Source organism: Coffea eugenioides, chromosome 10 (assembly GCF_003713205.1).
Source record: "Coffea eugenioides isolate CCC68of chromosome 10, Ceug_1.0, whole genome shotgun sequence".
NCBI lineage: Eukaryota > Viridiplantae > Streptophyta > Magnoliopsida > Gentianales > Rubiaceae > Coffea > Coffea eugenioides.
Window position 1 is genome coordinate 5,332,923 of NC_040044.1, and position 19,195 is coordinate 5,352,117.

Here is a 19,195-nt window from a genome sequence, read left to right on the forward strand (position 1 = left end):
AAATATCTAAAAATGATACGTAATCTGTAATATTTTTGTTTTCCTTAACATACATACTACATAGCGTTCAGAAAATCATGAGTTCCCTCCCTCTCTTTTTTTTTCATAAAATTTTTACACTGGACAAATCCTCCTTTAAGTTGGTCGAACTAGTGTCATGGATGGATCATTTGAGGTGATTAATAGTACATAGTCTACTAGGTTATGATATAATTGTGAGACAAAAAAAAAAAAGAGGGGGAAACTGCAAATTAGATGAAAAGTGTTGCCCATCTTTTTCTTGGTTATTGACAATCAGTAGTGTGTCTAGAAACAGTTGGTCAATGTTTGAGTTTCTTCTTTTAAATATCTTTAGGTTGGGTGATGGATCCATAGAGTTGCAAGCAAGTCATTTTCTCAAAAATATCGAAATCCTTCAGCCTTAACTGTAATTTGGCTACTTGTGCTTAGATAATTACCCATGTTGGCACATTCATTCTCTCCCGCTAGCCTTGACTTGCATCGTTGCAACTTAATTAACTCCAAATCTTCGAAAAATGCAACTAGACTTTGGAAGTGAGAATGGTATACTATCTCATTTAGCAGTGGAGTGAGATGTAAATCATAACATTCTCTCAAACAATGTAGTTATATTCTCAAATAATTTTGTTCATTTAAAGCAGGCAATGGCTTTTGTGAAGGGTTGGGGAATTTGTGAATTTTGTGAAGAAGGGCATTTGTTCCATAGCCACAATAACTGCAAAACATGATTCCTCTTTTGGTCCTACCACCTCAGGAATCAGGATAAGATAGTTAGTGCCTCTTCCAGACCATGCCACAGCTTCATTTGGAAGATGTTGGAGTTTAAAGTACACCGCTAGGATTGATGAAGGTTAAACTTTTTCACTAGAAGCATGCACTTAACAAATGAAGCATAATTAACGATAAGGTTCTCCACTACCAACACCGCTGCCATATATATTTTACGCACAATTTTTTTCATTTCCAACAAGAACTACGCAATATCATATCATTTTATTAAGAAAAATATTTTATGCATTGATTGTATAATGATTTTTTTTATACTAATAACTATGGATGTATGGAATATGCGCATGATTTGAATTTCAAATTTAAATTCATATTAGGTGGCATGATCTAAACCTGCTAATGTAAAAAAAAAATATATATATTTTTTAAGTGTAAGCAGGAAGATTCGAACCCGAGACCTCTTGCTTACACTCTCTCCCCCGGACGTACAACCTATAGAACAAATCCTGTTCAAATCCTGTACAACTTATATATACACACTAACAATATATAAAAAAATGACACTTACTCTTTTATTAACGGGGTACAATTTTGGTTTTGATGCTTTTAGAATTTATCTCACAATGATTTTGATTCTCCCATCTACAGCTCCATTTTTTCTCCTTTTTGGGATGGAGGATGGGCTGGGGCTCCAAGCAGTGGACTTTATAACATTATACAATCAGGTTCAGGGCTTCTAGATGAGGTATGGAGTGGACTGGGCTTACAGTCCGAGACATATTTCACAGAAGATTAGTCCACCACACAAATGGAGAAAAATCTATGGGTCCAAATCCTATTGATCAAAAACTATACCAACCCATTCAACGGGTGGTTTGTCAATGGTTACACACCTTGTCCCATATATATATATTTTTCAAGGATTAAGGATTTAGGACCTTTTTCTTTTCCTTTTTAAATTGGAGCAAATTTTTCTTGTAAAAACTAGGCTGGTGGTCACCACCGAACCTTTAAGGCTTTGGTGGGGTGGGAGGCAAGGTTTGAACCCTTGTCTTCCACCAAATTGTCACATAATGTGGTTTTTCAAAAAAATTCAGACGGGTGCACTAAGCAATGGCTATTTATTGCATGATCCGATGGTGGTTCTGTCTCCATCGGTTCCCTATAGGTCCAGTTGGACCTCCCTCTAGTTAGATTATGATAGAGTAAGAGTAGAGATGACGATTGACAAAAAAAATAAAAAGTAACATGAGATTTGTTTTTTTTTGGGGGGAAAAAACTTGAGCTTAGAAGGAGAAAGACGTGAAATATCCTAACTAAGGTATTGGCGAAGTGCTGACTCATGCAATAAATAGCAGTAGAAAATTAAGTAGCATTAGAAAGGAAAGTGTTGCGGTTAAAATGTCAAGAAGACGTGTCTAGTGACTATGGTTAAAGTTTTAGGAATTAAAGATTCTGCGTTCAAATTGTCCATTACCCATTGCTTTTTCAATTTTAATCTTCTTCTACTAAAACAAAAAAAATCGATGGTACTAATACTGAACCTTCTTTTTTTCAAGTGGGATTAACATTAATTAGTCACGTTAATTTTATGGAATTTATTTTACTATCACATTGATAAATTCGCAAATTAAGTATAATAATATGATTATGATTACGATGACCTTTGATGCGCAAGGTTCAAAAAATAATATTCAAATTTACATTCTGTCCATATTGTGTGCAATCTACGTATTTCATTAATTATACACACTGTTTTTTAACAATTATTTTCAAGTGCAATTGTTTCATTTGCACTGTTGTTTGTTTTTAACAAATGTGTTCGGAAATTCTACATTAAAAAAGAAAAAAAAATTTGCCGACATGTATCTGTTTTCTTGCTCTTGACCTAGCTTGCAGCAGATTTTCAATTCTTGATCAATATCCTTCTTTGCCTCCTTCGGATTCTCCCATCTATATTTCTAAACTAATTTCCTACTAGATACTGTGAAAAAATCACGACCATTGCACCCCCATCCAATTAACCTCATTTCAATTACAAAATCTCCTGATTATTGCATCCTTTTTAGAAAATCTCTATCGTGTTATACCAAAGTCCAAAGGCAAAACAAAAATTGTTCATGTACTTAAACAATTTGGTTGTCCTAAGGTCTCAGTCCCCCTCCCCCAAAATAGGTAATAAATGTATCGATGTTGTGCATGCTATTCAAAGCCTTTAGCAATTTATTTAGTCCATTGTGGATTTTACTATCAATTTGAAGAAGATTCATCTGCACTTTGACTAGTAATTAAGTTTGTCCAGGGTAGGGGAAAGAGAAGAGCGGGGTGAACAGACAGTAAAGCAATTTATTTGGAATTATAGAATTAGAATAAATCATTTCATTTACTATAATGTTAAAAAAAAAAAGAAAAGAAAAGAAGAGCCCATAAACATTAGATTTACAACTTACTGCTTTCAAAATAAACGGTTAACCAAAATTTTAGGAAGTAATTAGTATCTAAAAATATTATATTTTTGGAGGGTAAAATATCAAAAAGCTCCTTGTGATTTGCTAAATGTTTAATTTAACTCTTTCTGATTTGGAAACCTATACTATAACTCCCTGTGAGTTCAACTAAATTAAAAATTAGACAAAAAAACATCCAATCTAATGGTTATATATGGAATGTCAATATTATCCCTTTTTAAATAAAGTCCTTATGATTTGTTGAATGTTCAACTTAACTACCTCTGATTTAGAAAACTACACCATAACTCCCTATGGTTTCGACAAATTGAAAATTGAATAGAAAGTATTTCACGTATAGTATGGGCAATATTGGCATACCATGTACAACCATTAGATTGAATATTTTCTATCCAATTTTCAATTTCATCGAAATCACATGAAGTTATAGTACATGTTTTCAAATCAGAGGGAGTTAAATTGAATATTTGATAAATTACAAGGAGTTTTTTTTTTTTCCTAGTAATTTACCCTATTTTTGGATGATAGAATTACGTGCAAAACCTGTGAAGTATTAGTACTTAGTGAAAAGATTGAGGACGTATTCACAATTTCAAACCTATTCTTGGATCATGCTTCACTATAATTGAGGTTTTCTTAAGAGGAGCTTAGACCCGTGCAAAGCCTCAACATGAAAGGTCTTTTAAGCTTATTTTAGGTAAAATAAGGTACCCAACGGAATAGTAAGAAACTCATTGCTTAAAGGGATTGTCCTATGTTCTGAAGATAATTACTCCAGACGACCCTTGTATATCTCCGCGAACCAAAAAAAGAACAAATAAGCAGTCAAAATTCTTCTCCAGCTTATTATTAAAATAAAAGTCAAATCTAGTTCGAAACACAGGAAGGTTTTTGTATCAAAGCGATGCTAAAATAGAGCTGAGCTGGTTCTTCGCAGTTGGTATCGAGATCCTGAAGTAGGATTGGAATCTAACACCATTCCCATTTCCTGCGAACAAGTAATAATAGGTAGCAAAACAATTAGGCCAATAAAACAATAAGCAATAAGCTTGTTGAACATATATTATAGGCTTCAGCCCATATTGCAATTGAGGCATTTCGCAACAGGGAAATGCGTGTTTAGAAGCAAATGAAAATGAAGAAGAACCATTTTGGAGATAGATGATGCATAAGTGACACGTCTAATATGTTAACTCATAGGAACACAAAGGTATGTCTTTGCAATATTTGCATGAATTTGCTTCTTTCCGTTAGAATTTTTTAGTTGCGTCACCTCTATAGGTTATTCAAGAAATTTGCCACACAATTTGCACGAGCATCTTCATTTGTTTTGCCTACTTCTGATCATGTCCCTGAATTATGTGTCACAGGAAGCTTTTGTGTGAAATTGAGAAATTCAAGGAACTAGCCACACATTTCTGGAACCCCTTTTTTCAGTTTGATCCTGTAAGCGGGATGATTCTTGGACGACTAGTCAGGACTTCATAACCAGTTCTCTCAGTTAAAGGTAACTATGTTTTGACATTGGAAACAAAAGACACAGTTGTTGTACATAGAAAACAAGTTTACTCATGGCAGATGATTTCCCGGTTTTGAGGATAAAAAATGATTCATAGGGTGACATCATAATTGTTTAAGCAATCAAACATAAACACAATGAACTTCAATGATTTTCGTGTGTGATGAATCAACACAATCTTTTCTTAGTTGAGTGAATAAGATCAACAATGAATTAGCAATTAGTTGAGTGAATAAGATCAATTAGGGTTTCCAACAGTAGCAATTAGTACCTTTCGCTTCTTCAGCCTTAGGTTTGTTCTCTTTAATTCCGACACATTCTGCTCCAACTGTTTTGTATATGCCTATAGCCACCAAAAAAAAAAAAGAAGAAAACTTTCAGAGCATTCAGAAATCGTATATGATTCAAAATGCTACAAAAAGACAATTCACGAAATCCCTGATATATATGAACCTGTTTCCTTGCCCTTGACCTTGCAGCAGATTCTCGGTTCTTGATCATCCTTCTTTGCCTCCTTTGGTAGCTCCACTCCATCGTTTGGTCAGAGTGCCGCCTTTTCCTTTCAGTCTCCAAATGAGGATTTGATGAAGATGCTGCCTCCATAGGTATTCCCATCTGCTTTTCCAAGTCACAGGAGACATCCCCAACCTGAGGGTGATTTTCAAAACCAGTATCTGACACCGGAAAATATGAAGCATCCATCCGGGCCTGGATTGGCGTTGGAAAAATCACCTGATGCTGCTGTTCCTGTCCCTGACCGTGCTCCATGTCGAACTTAATCCAATCTGATGACTGTTGCTTCACTAACACCAGTGGATCCAATACTGATAATGGTGGTGGATTTGTAATGCTCTGTTGATTTCCCAGGCTGAGGACACCTGCCCGAATCAAGAATTCTTCTAAATTCGTTTCTCCAACTGTCAGTTGTCGTCTAGCTGAGTAATCAATATTGCCGTTGAGATCGGCGCATTCTCGATCCACAATCTCGTTCCAAACTTCTTCTATTGTTTTCTTACTCAATGGACGGTCCAACTTTTTAACGTCAACAGAAGCTAAGGAAGACGAGGATGACGATGATGATGATGATACTGATGAAGAATGGTCTTGGATCAAATGATCATGACCCTCTTCAGTTGAGATGACATTCTTGACTAATTCATCTAAATTCATAGTGTTCGAAGGTTTGGACATGTTTCCAAATTGGCTGTTAACCTCATCCGCACTGAGGTTGTACATAGAGCCTTGTCTAAGTAATATTGGAAAAGGAGCTAATCCCTCATGATCAACTTTATTTGGTAACATCATGGCTTCTGTCTATATATATATATATGAACACTCCAACAAAATGTATGTTCCAAATTTCACAATTATCTCAAACAATGCAGTGAAATATCAATTTATTTTCGATCAGCTGGCGATCTAATGATCTGAAAGGGTATATATAACTCAAATTTCAGATCTATTCGAGAAAGACTAGTCTGAAGAAATTTGTAGAAATGAATTGGAAGTTTATATTGTGAAATGACATAACATTTAGTGATAATGCCTTGATCGAGTGAATAGTGAAAATTGAAAAGTATTGAGTTCAGGAAGAAAAGATGCATGACATTTGAGAACCTGTTTATATAACTTTTGGTGTATATTTAGAACTTCCAACTCTATATCCCAGCAATATAGGGTGGAAATCCGGTGTGGCTGTTGAGATATATAAGGGATCAAAAACGGAGTCATGGACCCGATCGACTAGAAATTTGTGCCTCAATTGATTTTTTATTTTCTTGGGATCCTCTGTGAAAACTGAAAACTAAGTGGGCTGCATGGTGTTTAACCAATTCCACACATTCGAGTGGGAAACCAGGAATTAATGATTTTAGTTGGCCTTACCCTTTGTTTTTGCAATAAACACTTCTTGGTTCTTGAAATACATAATCGCCGCGTAAAGGTAATTTACTTTGTCAAGAAATTACTACAACAAAAATACAAAATATTTGTATACTTGGGGGCTATATAGGTTTTGTTTTCCCTTTTTCTTTGTGCTTTTACTTTAGATTTTTAGCTAACATTCTTCTTCTGAGAGCAAAGAACAACATTCGTATCATGATGGTATGAACGAGATAATCTTGTTATGCTCTAGCCAATTTAATTCCTCAAGTTAGTGTATTAAGTTCGATAAAAAAAAAAAAAAAAATTTAACGTCCTTGGTCTTATTAATGTTTACCAATTAATTTAAGGTTCTTGAAAAATTTCCCAACAACTTTGATGAATTTCCCGCCTAACGAGCCAATTTCACGCATAATTATGATTACTTTCTCATTTCAACAGACGATATTGGGGCAATTTCAGTATTAACCCAAAAAAAAAAATTTTAAAATTACTGCCTTCAACTGTATCTTTCCTCCAAACTCCAAACTCCAGCCAAGGCAGTATAACAAAGAATGTTGCCATCCAAGAGGGTTGAACAATCATTTTGGCTATAGATTATGGAAATTACACAAAACCAACAAGTCTTAAAGAATCTTTTCATAGCGTCAAAACTCAAAACAGTACAATAAGCAAGAGTAATTGAGCTCAAAAGCCTGGCATTCTTGTTTACTTCAGATTTTACAAAACTGTGATTATTAAAAACAATCAAGATCAGCAAAAACCAATCTTTGTTTGATTCTAGGTATTAACTTTTTTGGCTATTAAAGAATTCATAATCTGAACGCAAAAGCAAATGGTAATATAATATCACAAAAAATAATTATCTAAAATAAAAATCTATAATTAGATTGAAGTTTGCTAAAGGCATTTCAACATGGCAACGTACACTCAGTTGGTTTGTGTGGGCTGACTATTTGTTCAGAGGATGGCACACAGTATAAGTTTTGTACAGCTTCTGTTCGGCCAACAAGTAAAAGGCTGATCTGTCAGCCATATGATACTAGCCCATATGTCCAAAAGACCATTCTTTAAGGTTTTTGGAAAAGTTTTTATTCACAAATTAGACAATTTTCATTTTTTTTTCTTTCTAATGCAAAAATGAAGCCCTATGTTTTCGATTGGGTGAATCTGTAGTCATTTAAATTGAAGTACAATGTTAGACACCAGACTCCTTAAAATTTGTGAATTAGGACTACTAACTTTGTACTAACTTCCTTTTCAAAAAAAAAAAAAAAATTGTACTTATCCATACTTTTACATCACATATTTTACTTTTCTTCATTTCGAGCTTTTCCTGGGAGTATAGCATGGGTTATTTCAGCGTCGTAGCGCCTGGTACTCGAACATTATCTCGAGACATTTTCTCTATCCCTTCTTACCCTGAAAAAGTAGGGTTACCTTACGTTCTTGAATCGATAATTATCTTTCGACTAACCTAACCTCCTTCATCCCTCAGGTTCAACAAACAGTAGTACAGAAATATTAACCTGTCGGTTTGGGATCATAATCATTATATAGGAGAGATGGGGCCGACTAAAAATTTTACAGTAAATTAGAGTAAATTCTTATAAAAACTCCTAAAAAACACACCATCTAAACAGATCCATTAGTAATTCCCCTGCACAAAAGCACATTCGTTACTTTTCCGCTCTCCTTGTTGTATAATTGACACTTCAGAAAAAAGAATGGCCTATTCCTTTCGCCATTTTTTTCCGTGTATATATGGTTTGTTTGCTTCATAAAAGTGGTGCAACTATTTAGGTGTTAATAGTAGAGAATTGGGTAAATGATATTTGAAATGCGTAGCAGCACTTATAATTATGATCTAATTCTGAATCAACAGTCATAGAAGATTGATTTTCGTGCGTTAAATCTTACACTCAAAATTCTACCTTTTAGCCATGAATTGTTGTATCAACACTACATAAGATTCCAAGTTAATTTTTAAAGCCAATCTCCAGATCAAGTAGCATAATAAATCCTATCCCCAATCAATCAATTAACAGACGAAAATATAAAGTTTGGAATTAGCCCTTGATTTTGTACTATTTTTCAATTTAGGTTGCGTCATGAAACCTTTATGTAGATAACGGATTCTTGATTACGACGAGGAAAAGGTACCCTTTATGAGGATACTTCACTTTAATTTTTTTTTTTGTTCTTATTTCTTCTTTTCCTCTAAAGCTCTTTTCTAGAATAATATCTTCACCTATAAGTTACATAAGCTTACAAATTACTCAAGCACAAAGATTGTGATAACAATTCTGTAACAAAAAAACAAAGAAAGAAAAAATTATGGCTACAATTCCTAAGATGAACATATCCATAGTTCTCATTTACTTGCTATATCTTAAATAATTGAAGAAGCATAAGCATTAGAGGCCAATTGTATCTCACTTGTTCCACCATGGCCAATGAGTTGTCCTAGAGTTAACCCTTTTTTCTTTTTGGTGTGTGTGTGTGTGTGTGTGTGAAAAAGAAAATCAATGAAAAGAAGCAAAGCATGAAAGTTCTTGTTGATGACTTCATGGGGGGTTGCATAATTCAGAATCTATTCACATTCTGCTGGTGATGGCTATGCCTTGTGAAGCATAGTATCCTCAGCTTTGGAGAATTGGGACCCTATACAATGGTAGTGCAATTCCCACTTTAGAATCAATCCAACCCAATGAATTAGGCAAAGCAAGTCGAGTGGCTCAGGTTGATTTGTGCTCTCCAACCGCCAAAATCACCGTAGAAGTGGTTAGGATTGCCGGTGAAATTGAGGACAAGCCCAGAATAAAGTGATGGTGTGATCAATGCACAGTTTGACCAAAATTTGCGGACGCACGTAATATTTGTTAATCCTTGAACGTCAACTTATTCGGAAGAATTATGTATTTCCTCCACTCGCACCCTTTTCACCCTCAACTGTCAAACACAGAATTTAAACACTGACGGGCAAATGCTTCAATTAATATGTTGGTCACTTCAAGTTTAATTTGGTTAGCTATGCCAGACAATAGTCCACAGAACCCTTTTTTTTTCAGATCAAAATAATATCGTAATATAAAGTACTCGATCGGCTGCTGCAACAATGAAAAATTCAAATAAAATGTCTGTTTAATTTGGCTAGTTTCAAACTGGATTTTCAGAGCAATCGACTTCATACAAGTGTTGGAGCAACATAGGCTAGAAAAAAAGCGTAGAATAGAAACATGAAATATGATAAAATTGTTGTCCTAATCAAGTCAGATTAGAATCAATAATGAAGCATTTGTCGGTCCTTTTATTTCCACTTATCATGATCAGTTCGCCTTCTCCCAGAATATTGGTCTGCTGTATTTACTATTTAGCTCCAGGCCGGTCTTCTTCAGTAGTTGCCTTGGAGGCTTGGAACTATTTGTTGAATCTTGACCCATCTATAAATACCAAGCTTTTTGCATTATAATTTGCTGGTGACATGCTACTCGAGATTTCTATAATTGCCACTTGACCAATCAATCTCAATTTTCTTGATTTTTCTTTGTTCGTTAAAGGAATGCAAACACCAGCATTTGACACCTCTCCCTGCACTGGGACCTAATCACCTACTAGTTTTTTTTATTACTGAAGTTCCCATCATCAAAAGATAAATCACCTACTAGTTTTTTCTTCTTCCTTTTCTCTTTCTCGTGACAGCAAGGATTGTAAGTTCTTGTTCATGTAAATTAACTGTTTTTTTTTTTAAAAAAAAGAGGGTCTGTTTGATGATTCGAACCATGATCCGTCGATTGTTGGTGAAGCGTCTTACAAATTATTGGACTGCGTTTCTTTGTCATGTAAATTAACTTGTACATGCATGACCGTATAATTTTAGAATATAATTTACATAATACAGGAAGAATTTATTAAACTCCCAAAAATTCATTCAGTCAAACCCTCCATTCTAATTTCTTTTATAGTTAGACCAAAATTTCCTTACAAATCTATCTGTAATATCAAATCAGTGTAAAACAATAATATGATTAGGCTGTAAATGCAGCAGTATAAAGTATGTACCTAAGTAATTTAGACATAAAAGAAACACTGCTGTTTGGCCTACTAAAGTACCTTTCTCTCATTTTTCTCAAATAAAAATGTCGCTTTCCCATGTTTGTTCTAAAAAGAAGATTGAATTGAATATTTATCCCATTATCCTGCTTTTTGAGGTTTTCATCTTTAAGTATACAATTAAAAGCTGCTTCAACTTGCGTTGCGTGAATGATGGGGCTTTGGGAAGGGAAGGCCAGTAGATGAAGGATAAAAAGGACAGAGGATGAGTAATCCCCAATCCTAAAGGTGTTTTAAAGCCAAAAAGTGTAAATAGTGGACGAGGGTTTCCTTCATCCATTGGAGTTCTTTAAGTCAATAGCTTTACGCAAGCAAATACATGCAGACACAACAAGGATTCAATATTTTAGGTTCTGGTATCAATTAAGGTGCTCTCTTTTTTTTTTCTCAAATTTTCTTTATAAGTGAAAAATTTCGAATTCAAGACTCCAATTAAGCTGCTCTAATTAATGTTGTCGCAACATAAACTTTCAATTATTACTTTTTCTGTAACATGTGTCCGGTGAAATAGATACTTATTAAGTTTCGAGCATCAACTTTCTGCAGAAGTATAATTAAATTGAGCTGGTGCTTAATACTAAAAGGTCAATAAATGTGAGTATGGACATGATATTCCACACTTACCAAGAAAAAAAAAAGCTTAATTATTTTACTTTTCCCTTTTAAAAGTCACCTAATAGGTATCACTTATTTTACAAATTTAGTGTGCACAAACCATGACAACAGATAAGTAACGTTGTCAAATAAATTAACATTGTGCTCACCAATTAACTCCATATTACTTAGCATTAATAACTTATCAGTGTCGTGGGACTTCAACCCTATCATCTGGAGGGTTCAACAATAATTGGTCTTGGCGTTAGAGGAAGGGCCATTAGCACCAAGATATTTAAGTTAAATACTAGTAATTAGTTTCCCCTAAATAACATGAACTAGCTAATATTTTCAGTGGAGATCATGTTACAAAAGCATCCTTGATAATTGGCATACATGATTTTGAATGTGACAACTTGGCATATTTTTGCTGCCCTTTTTTCTCCCTTATCTTTGTTTTCTTGCCCTTTTTCCTTCCATGTATCATGCTAATCTGATTCAAAACCTTTTTCTATCTTTTTTGCATCAAAGCTCCTTGTGACAAAGCAACACCATTAAAGTAGTCACTCACTGGGGTAGGGTAGCATTCTACTGATCATCTTTAGCCCTCTCATGACGTCCGGAGTATACATCAACTATTGCATGTAGAACACGTTCACAAACCTTTGCTTTTGCAAATAACTAATATCTTTTATGGGTGATATACACTTTGCCTCTTATATGGTTTACTGATTTTTTATATAACCTTCTGCGATTTCAAAAACTATATATATATATATATATATATAACTTTTTCATAATTTGAATTAAAGTATTAAAATATTAAAAACGATCCTCTGTAACGAAATTCATGAATACATCGAGATTATCCTTGTTTAAAAAATAAAATTATTAAAGTGACCAGAATAGATAAATGATAATATACCAAAAAAAATTGGAACTGATTATATTTTCATTGTTTTCTCATTTTTGGTGGTTAGATGATGCTTGCTTTGTGTTTTTCTCTTTTTCTAAAGACCTGGCTGATTGGAGGGGGCCCTATGTCCCTGACCTTCTAGTACAGTAAGAGTCATCACAAATGTAATCAGCAACGTCCAAATTGTCTTCAACTGCAAAATTCGATTGTGTTTCTAGAGTCTTTAAATTGTAGTGACTTATGATAAGAATCCAGAGAGATGTACTTTTGGACTGCCTATGCAACTAGGCTAGCTAGCTTCCAGCCAAAGAAAAAGTACAGAAAAATAAAATTTTGTACCTGGGATTCAGTAATTATTGGTACCTCTCCCACGACTCCCCCGGCAGGACGCAATGTATCTAAAACTCAGTAAAAGCCTAAAGTATTGGCAGCTTGCCACCATAATGCCTTACGAGATAGACAGGACAAGCCTTACCATTTCTTCCAATTCGGCTGGAAGATTAGCTGTTGCATTGCACCTGTAAAGATTGGAAGTTTCCCCAAAAGGAAAATGAAAAGGACATTCTATCACAGCCAAATCACACGTGACAAGATGCTGCTAGCCTCGTACTCTCAAGTGTGATCCCTTTCCATTAGAATTAAATAGTAAGACCTGTTCGAGAGCAATGGAATTCATCAAGTTTCACTTCAATTAATAATCTTGCATTCAAGAAATTACATTTTGAAGATCTTTTTCTGGTGGAAAATGTAACAATATATTAATTACTAAAAGGGCATGATATCTAATCAGCATTTCATGAAGGATGTGGAAGGCGGATGTGGGAATCAATAACTAAACCAGCAATAAAATGGGCTACAAGTGATAAAATCTTTGCTCAGACTGAACTCTTGGATTCTGGGACAGCCATTTCTGCATATATAAGAATGTAAGATAAATATTTTCTTTTTCATTTTGGTTTTGGGAATAATCTACAGTTTTCTGGATTTTAACCACGCCAAACATCAGGGAGTCTTGTTTTTAATTATTTTGCTGGTGGATTGCATTACAACATGCGCTAACCTGACTATGCAGTATCCAACCACGGTTTCCAATAATAGCAAACCACTATTTGATAATCCAGTTTGTAATCAGCAACAGAGACAGAGAAAGCCCACAAGAATATCACAGCTATGATTAAGCTAATGATTATAATTTCATTTGTGCCGTATAGAATTTATGCTTCATTCCTATTTGTCCACTATACTGCAAAATATATGAGATATAAGCTGAAGCGATTCTGCTTGCTGTCAAAAATTCTTTTAGCCTAAGGATTAAGTGTAAAATTATGATTGTAAATATCCTGAGATGTGTAGCATACGAAGTAGGAACTCCACACCCAGACTAGTGCCATAGTTACTGTTTCCAATTGAACAGCTTCAATTGTCTCAATTAAAGCAACTTAGTGAAAATGTGTCATGGCCCAATTTAATATAAATTGTAGCCTATATAATGGTCGTGATGGTGGAGGTTTTTAGGTTAGATTGTGTTTTCGAAATCATAAGTCCCTTACGATGCTGCGTACATACTATTTATTAATAAAATATTTACATGGCTTTTGATCTATTTTTATTAATTGAGCCAAATTAGAATAGTGAAAGTGGTACACTTTGAGGGTATGTTTGTTAAGGTTGGATAGGAAGAGTTGTTGTGCATTTTCAAAGCCTGTGATTATAATTCAGTTTGTCAGTTTAGATAGTATTTTAGACGTCTCTTCTCTTGCTTTAGCGAGTCAAACTGAATTAAGTTTCCCCTTACGATGCAGCTCATAATTGCAACACAGCCATAAATGGTGTTGTATCTTCTGCACCCCATTATAAGTACCCATTATCAAGATTCTTTAAGGGTTCAAACTTTCAATTCAGTTCTGGGGGTTCATCATAACAGACGGTGTAGCCGCTCTCTTTGCAAATTGTCACCTTTCATCGCTACAAAATTTTCAGAGCGGTGAAGTACTGAAAAGGTACAGTCGGTCTCTTCAGGCATATTCAGTATCTTTTTGCTTCGACTATTTTAGCTCTTTTCATCTGCTTCAACTTCTCCTTCACTTTTGGTATCATTCAGTTCCTGTATCATAAGCGTTGTGCATATTTTCTCATGTGTGTGTAAACCTTTTGAACACAGAAACGTAGCAGAAACAGCTTTTATCATTAAAACTTTATAATGCTATATTAGAACTTGAGCTTATTGGGATAGACTAATTATAAATTTAAGTTTTTTTTTTAACTTTAAGATTGTCTTTATTGTAGGTCTGTGTTTCTAGTGTCTTATCTCGAATCTTGACTAAAATTGCTGGTACATAGAGATTTGAGCATAGGAATTAGAATTGTTGTGACAGATTGAGGGTGGATCAAGCGCATTTAAAGCCTTTTCTGCATGAATTGATGATTGTGAGTTTCTTGTTTGGAACATGGCACCTTCATAAATAGTAACTTGACAGTTCCTCGAGCACTTGGACATGACTTGATCGAACTGTTTACTCATGAGAATTACTTTACCTTCTCTGTTCTTGTTGCAAACATATTGCTCCTCCTTTAGTATTTGTTATTAGGCCAATTGAATAGCAAAAAGTACTATTTTCCAATGTGTATACTTGGTAGAACTTAAATATTCCTGGTGTTGCAATATGTTAATCGACGTATATCTGAAATTCCTTTAGGTATGGTAAGATGAAGTACTTTTTCCTGCAGCTAATCCAAATTTATCTGATGTAACATAAGGGATTCTGTAGTTAATTAGATGATGAATATGGCTTCTTCAACTCAATTTGCTCCCTCGAGAAGGATGGGTATATATGATGCCGTGCAGCAGATGAGCATGTGGGAAGACACATTAAGGGCTCACATGACACCAGACACAGGTGTCTCCATATTCACAAAAGCGGATCCAAGTCTAAGTAGCAAGGTGAAGCTTTATTACTTCTTAATGAAATTGCCAAATTTAGACTATTACTATATGGCTGACTTCTATTGGAATTCCGTAGTCTGAATGTACATCCAAGGAACCATTGATACCTCCCATAGAGAGTCAAGCAACAAGAAGTATTTCCGATAAGGTGATTTCAAAGATTACCTCCCCCCCCCCCCCTCTTTCTTTCTAGTGCCATTATTCAGGGATGTCTATGCAGACCAATAAACTGCAATATGTATTGGTTTAATCCACATTAGTTTATGAATAATCATGACAATGCAGCAGTATAGCTAAACAACTTGGAATAGTAGAAAGCAAATCACGTATGAAGTCACTAAATAAGGATCAATATCTGCTGACAGGTACTAAGACGTCTCGCACAGAATCGTGAAGCTGCCCGTAAAAGCCGTTTAAGGAAAAAGGTATGCAACTGCATGCTCATACGATATCTACTCGAGCAATATTTGGAGAACTTCATTTGAACATGGTTGAACTCTTTTCACAGGCTTATGTTCAGCAACTGGAAACCAGCCGTTTGAAATTGGCCCAATTGGAATTGGAAATTGACAGAGCTAGACAGCAGGTATATATCTTATGATCATTTTAACAAATGACCAGTAGTCATTCTACTTACTCCCTATTCCCTAACATTTCAAGGGATGACATATAGGGTGCCTGTATTGGAGGTGCAGTTGCTAATGTGGGATTTACTGGAAGTATAAATCCAGGTACATGAAATTAATTTTGTGTCATTGGTCCTATCACTCAGGCATATCACTCTTCTAATTTCATAAACTTCATTTGGTTATCTACTTCAATCCATATGCAAGCCATAATCTTGGAATTTTTACTCAGAATATGATTTTTATGTACTTACATAATGATAATCAAGGCAACCAGTAACATGAGAATCTATGGAGCGGCTCATTCACTTGCTTGTCGCTTAGCATTGCTTTTTGTTGGTTGTTGATTCTGCATAAAGCTCTCAGGTATAGAAAATCAACAGGGAAAGAGAAGATAACAGAGTTCCCTCAGATAATCCACTGAGATTGCAAAGGATATTATCGTGATTGAGAATCTTTCACAGAGTCTCTGATCAACTTATCTGAGTTAGTAGCCATGTGAGCTAATAGTCTAAATCAATTAACCATTCACAGTCTACAATTTTTTTCCCCGAGGAAAAGTTGGACAGCAGAAAGTTTTATGAAGTTTGACATCATTTTAGGCATGACATGAGATCTTTTTTCAGCTGTTTAGTATTAGCAAGTGATGAAGCATATTAATTTCTCTATGCATACCAATTATGACTAGAGAAACATATGAGTCGTGATTTAAACTTCCCATGATTTGTCACTTCTTGAGGAAATGGATTTCTTATTTTGTCTATGTTCTGTTAGTCCTACTTTTTGCTAATAGAGATTTCTGAGATATTGCCAAAGCACAGTATTTAGCTTGCTGTCCAGATGCATTCAATCCAACTTGGGTTGATTTGGAGATTCTTACTTTATTTTTCTAGGAATTGCTGCTTTTGAGATGGAGTATGGTCATTGGGTAGATGAGCAACAGAGAAAAACTTCAGAACTCAGGAATCTTTTGCAGTCTCCAATAAGTGACTTGGAGCTAGAAATGGTTGTAGACAATTTATTAAACCACTATCATGATCTCTTCCGGATGAAAGCAGATGCAGCCAAAGCTGATGTCTTTTACTTGGTTTCTGGTGTCTGGAGAACTTCAGTGGAGCGCTTTTTCCAGTGGATTGGAGGGTTTCGTCCATCAGAGCTTGTAAATGTAACTCACGGTTCATTCCATCTACATAATTTTTCATCTCTTTTTAACATCATCTGAGTAGTTGGTCTTTCTACCACACATAGAGCTTATGTATATAATTTCTTAGACTTCAGACAACATAAGGAAGCATAAGTCAATATCTTATCAGATGTCTTCTAAATTGGAGGAGCTCCAATTTAGGGATATATCATATATCTAACAAGTGATAATGTATTGTTCATAACACATAAGCCTCATTCTACTTCCACACATACAGGGAAGATTTTAATTTTATGAAATTACTTCCAAGTTATGAGTCCTTGCGAAACAGCTTGATAGAATTCATGTTTGTAACAGATTTTAATGCCAGCACTGGAACCCTTGACTGATCAACAGCTTGTTGATGTTTGTAATCTGCGTCACTCATGTCAGCAAGCTGAGGATGCTCTCTCACAAGGAATTGACAAGCTACAGCAGAATCTGGCTCAAAGCATTGCAGCTGATCCAATGGTAGTGGGGAATTATGGTTCCCAGATGGCTTCTTCTATAGAGGACTTCGAAGCACTGGAGACCTTTGTTAACCAGGTAATATGATCTTAGTTTACGCCACAAAAGAATCTATGAATATTCCCAGTCTGTTTATCTTCCAATTCGGTCTAGTTTGTGGAAGATCAGTTCAGTAACAAAAATAAGACCTGCCACCATTGTTTCATATGTCTGACATGCAATGAACATCCAGAAGAAACTGCGTGTGTCGATTTCGTTTGGGTAACCAAGCATAGGGAGAGAACTTGGGAGCATGCCTTAATAAGGAGTTAGGTTATTTATCCAAAGCATTAGTTCTGGGCCTTTAAGCATCTCCTGACGTCTCACTAAAACAGGTGGATGTGTAAGTGTGGAATATGCAAAACTGGATATGTACATCTATTAGGCATGGATGAGATCAGGATAAACTCATATTTTTTCACTTCCACAATCTCATGTATCAGAATAGGTCCAAGGTCCCTTGGCAGTATAGAGCCTATCACAGAAGTTTCTTAGTTTGAACAGATGTGGTTCTTTATTAAAAAAAAATAAAATAAAATAGTATACGCTTGTTCAAGGACCACTTCTTCTTGTAGCAACAAATGCTTAGAGGAACTTTTTGGTCAAGAAGAGGACTAATTTTTTCTCGTAGCAGAATACTTGTTCCTAGACTTTTGTCCAGAATTTGGAGATAGGAGCAAATCCCTTGCAATGCATATACTAGAAAAGATGAAAAAAAAAATTACTAAACTGCATTGAACTGACACCATATACTGTAGGTTGAATTAGTCATTTGGCTGTATCCTTAAAAGCTTTGTCCATTGCCAGATTTATTGACTTCTCGACTGGAAGTCCAAGTCCTCTATAAATGCATATTTTTTGATAAACAACAATCACACTTAGTGAAAGGTATGCCCAGCATGTATAAAATAGCTAGGGCCAAAGAAGTAAATGTCTGCACTTGATCAAGCTAGTTTGTGGTTTTAGCTACAAATCACAGGTTTTTCCTGCTAGGTGAACTTCTTTTCTTTTAATGATTCTCTTTGGTGCCACAGACTCAACATCAGATTGCTAGTCTAGAATTGATCCACTGGAGTGGATTCTTCTGTCAACGAAAATAATATCATTATGTGGAAAATAGGTTAAGAGAATATACCAGTTTACTCCTCAGCAGTTTCGACCATAGTTGCTTATGACTTGCTTGTCATTAAACAGGCAGATCACCTTCGGCAGCAAACTCTGCTGCGAATGTCTAGCCTCTTAACAACTCGCCAGGCAGCAAGGGGATTGCTTGCTTTTGGGGAGTATTTCCAACGTCTCCGTGCTCTTAGCTCACTTTGGGCTGCTCGACCTTGCGATGCAGCAGCCTAGCCATCTACAACAGGAACCATATTCGAGCAGAATATGTAACCAGAATTTTGCTTAGCAACACTACCATGTAAACCTATTTGTATTATAGCCACCTTGTCGTACTTATATGTTCAGAATGTGTATACATGTATTAAGATGATACAATCATATTTCTATAGTTCCTCAGTTTGATCTTTAGAATGCTCAATTCCTGTCTCGACTATCCTAAATGCAAAATGCAGAGTTTTCTTCAGAACCCTTTATCAGGGAAACTAACAATTGAATGCATCTACATTTATAAGATCAGCATACATAGAAGAAAGATACCAACATGGAACCAACTCTGCTGGGGAAAGATCAGTTCA

At 35.3% G+C, this 19,195-nt stretch overlaps 2 protein-coding genes across 3 annotated transcripts; one reads left to right on the plus strand and one right to left on the minus strand.

Annotated features, from left to right (window-relative positions):
* Positions 1-4,125: 4,125 nt before the first annotated feature.
* On the minus strand, positions 4,126-6,042 carry LOC113750256 (ABSCISIC ACID-INSENSITIVE 5-like protein 3). The gene is made up of 3 exons (XM_027294253.1): positions 5,191-6,042; positions 5,009-5,080; positions 4,126-4,206 (listed from the first exon to the last, which is right to left on the minus strand). Exons 1-3 carry the CDS (start codon positions 6,040-6,042, stop codon positions 4,126-4,128), a joined length of 1,005 nt encoding a protein of 334 aa, XP_027150054.1.
* A 7,962-nt stretch (positions 6,043-14,004) lies between these two features.
* On the plus strand, positions 14,005-19,066 carry LOC113749743 (transcription factor TGA7-like). 2 transcript variants are annotated; one of them, XM_027293573.1, is made up of 9 exons: positions 14,005-14,241; positions 15,010-15,182; positions 15,262-15,333; positions 15,551-15,610; positions 15,694-15,771; positions 15,859-15,916; positions 16,705-16,976; positions 17,313-17,540; positions 18,696-19,066. In XM_027293573.1, the coding sequence occupies exons 2-9, from the start codon at positions 15,018-15,020 to the stop codon at positions 18,849-18,851; spliced, it is 1,089 nt and encodes a 362-aa protein (XP_027149374.1). In that variant the 5' UTR covers positions 14,005-14,241; positions 15,010-15,017; the 3' UTR covers positions 18,852-19,066. The 2 variants fall into 2 exon arrangements, with proteins under 2 accessions (XP_027149374.1, XP_027149373.1); XM_027293572.1 differs by having other exon boundaries at positions 15,000-15,182; positions 18,696-19,065.
* The last annotated feature ends 129 nt before the right edge of the window (positions 19,067-19,195 follow it).

What these genes read in the sequence shown, in the direction of transcription:
- LOC113750256 (XM_027294253.1), bottom strand. Translation starts at nt 6,042, where the DNA reads ATGATGTTACCAAATAAAGTTGATCATGAGGGATTAGCTCCTTTTCCA. An exon ending in GGTCAAGGGCAAGGAAACAG is followed by an intron (nt 5,081 to 5,190) that starts GTTCATATATAT and finishes TGGTGGCTATAG; the next exon opens with GCATATACAAAACAGTTGGA. An exon ending in TAAGGCTGAAGAAGCGAAAG is followed by an intron (nt 4,207 to 5,008) that starts GTACTAATTGCT and finishes ACTTGTTCGCAG; the next exon opens with GAAATGGGAATGGTGTTAGA.
- LOC113749743 (XM_027293573.1), top strand. Translation starts at nt 15,018, where the DNA reads ATGATGAATATGGCTTCTTCAACTCAATTTGCTCCCTCGAGAAGGATG. An exon ending in TTGACAGAGCTAGACAGCAG is followed by an intron (nt 15,772 to 15,858) that starts GTATATATCTTA and finishes GATGACATATAG; the next exon opens with GGTGCCTGTATTGGAGGTGC. An exon ending in TGGAGACCTTTGTTAACCAG is followed by an intron (nt 17,541 to 18,695) that starts GTAATATGATCT and finishes GTCATTAAACAG; the next exon opens with GCAGATCACCTTCGGCAGCA.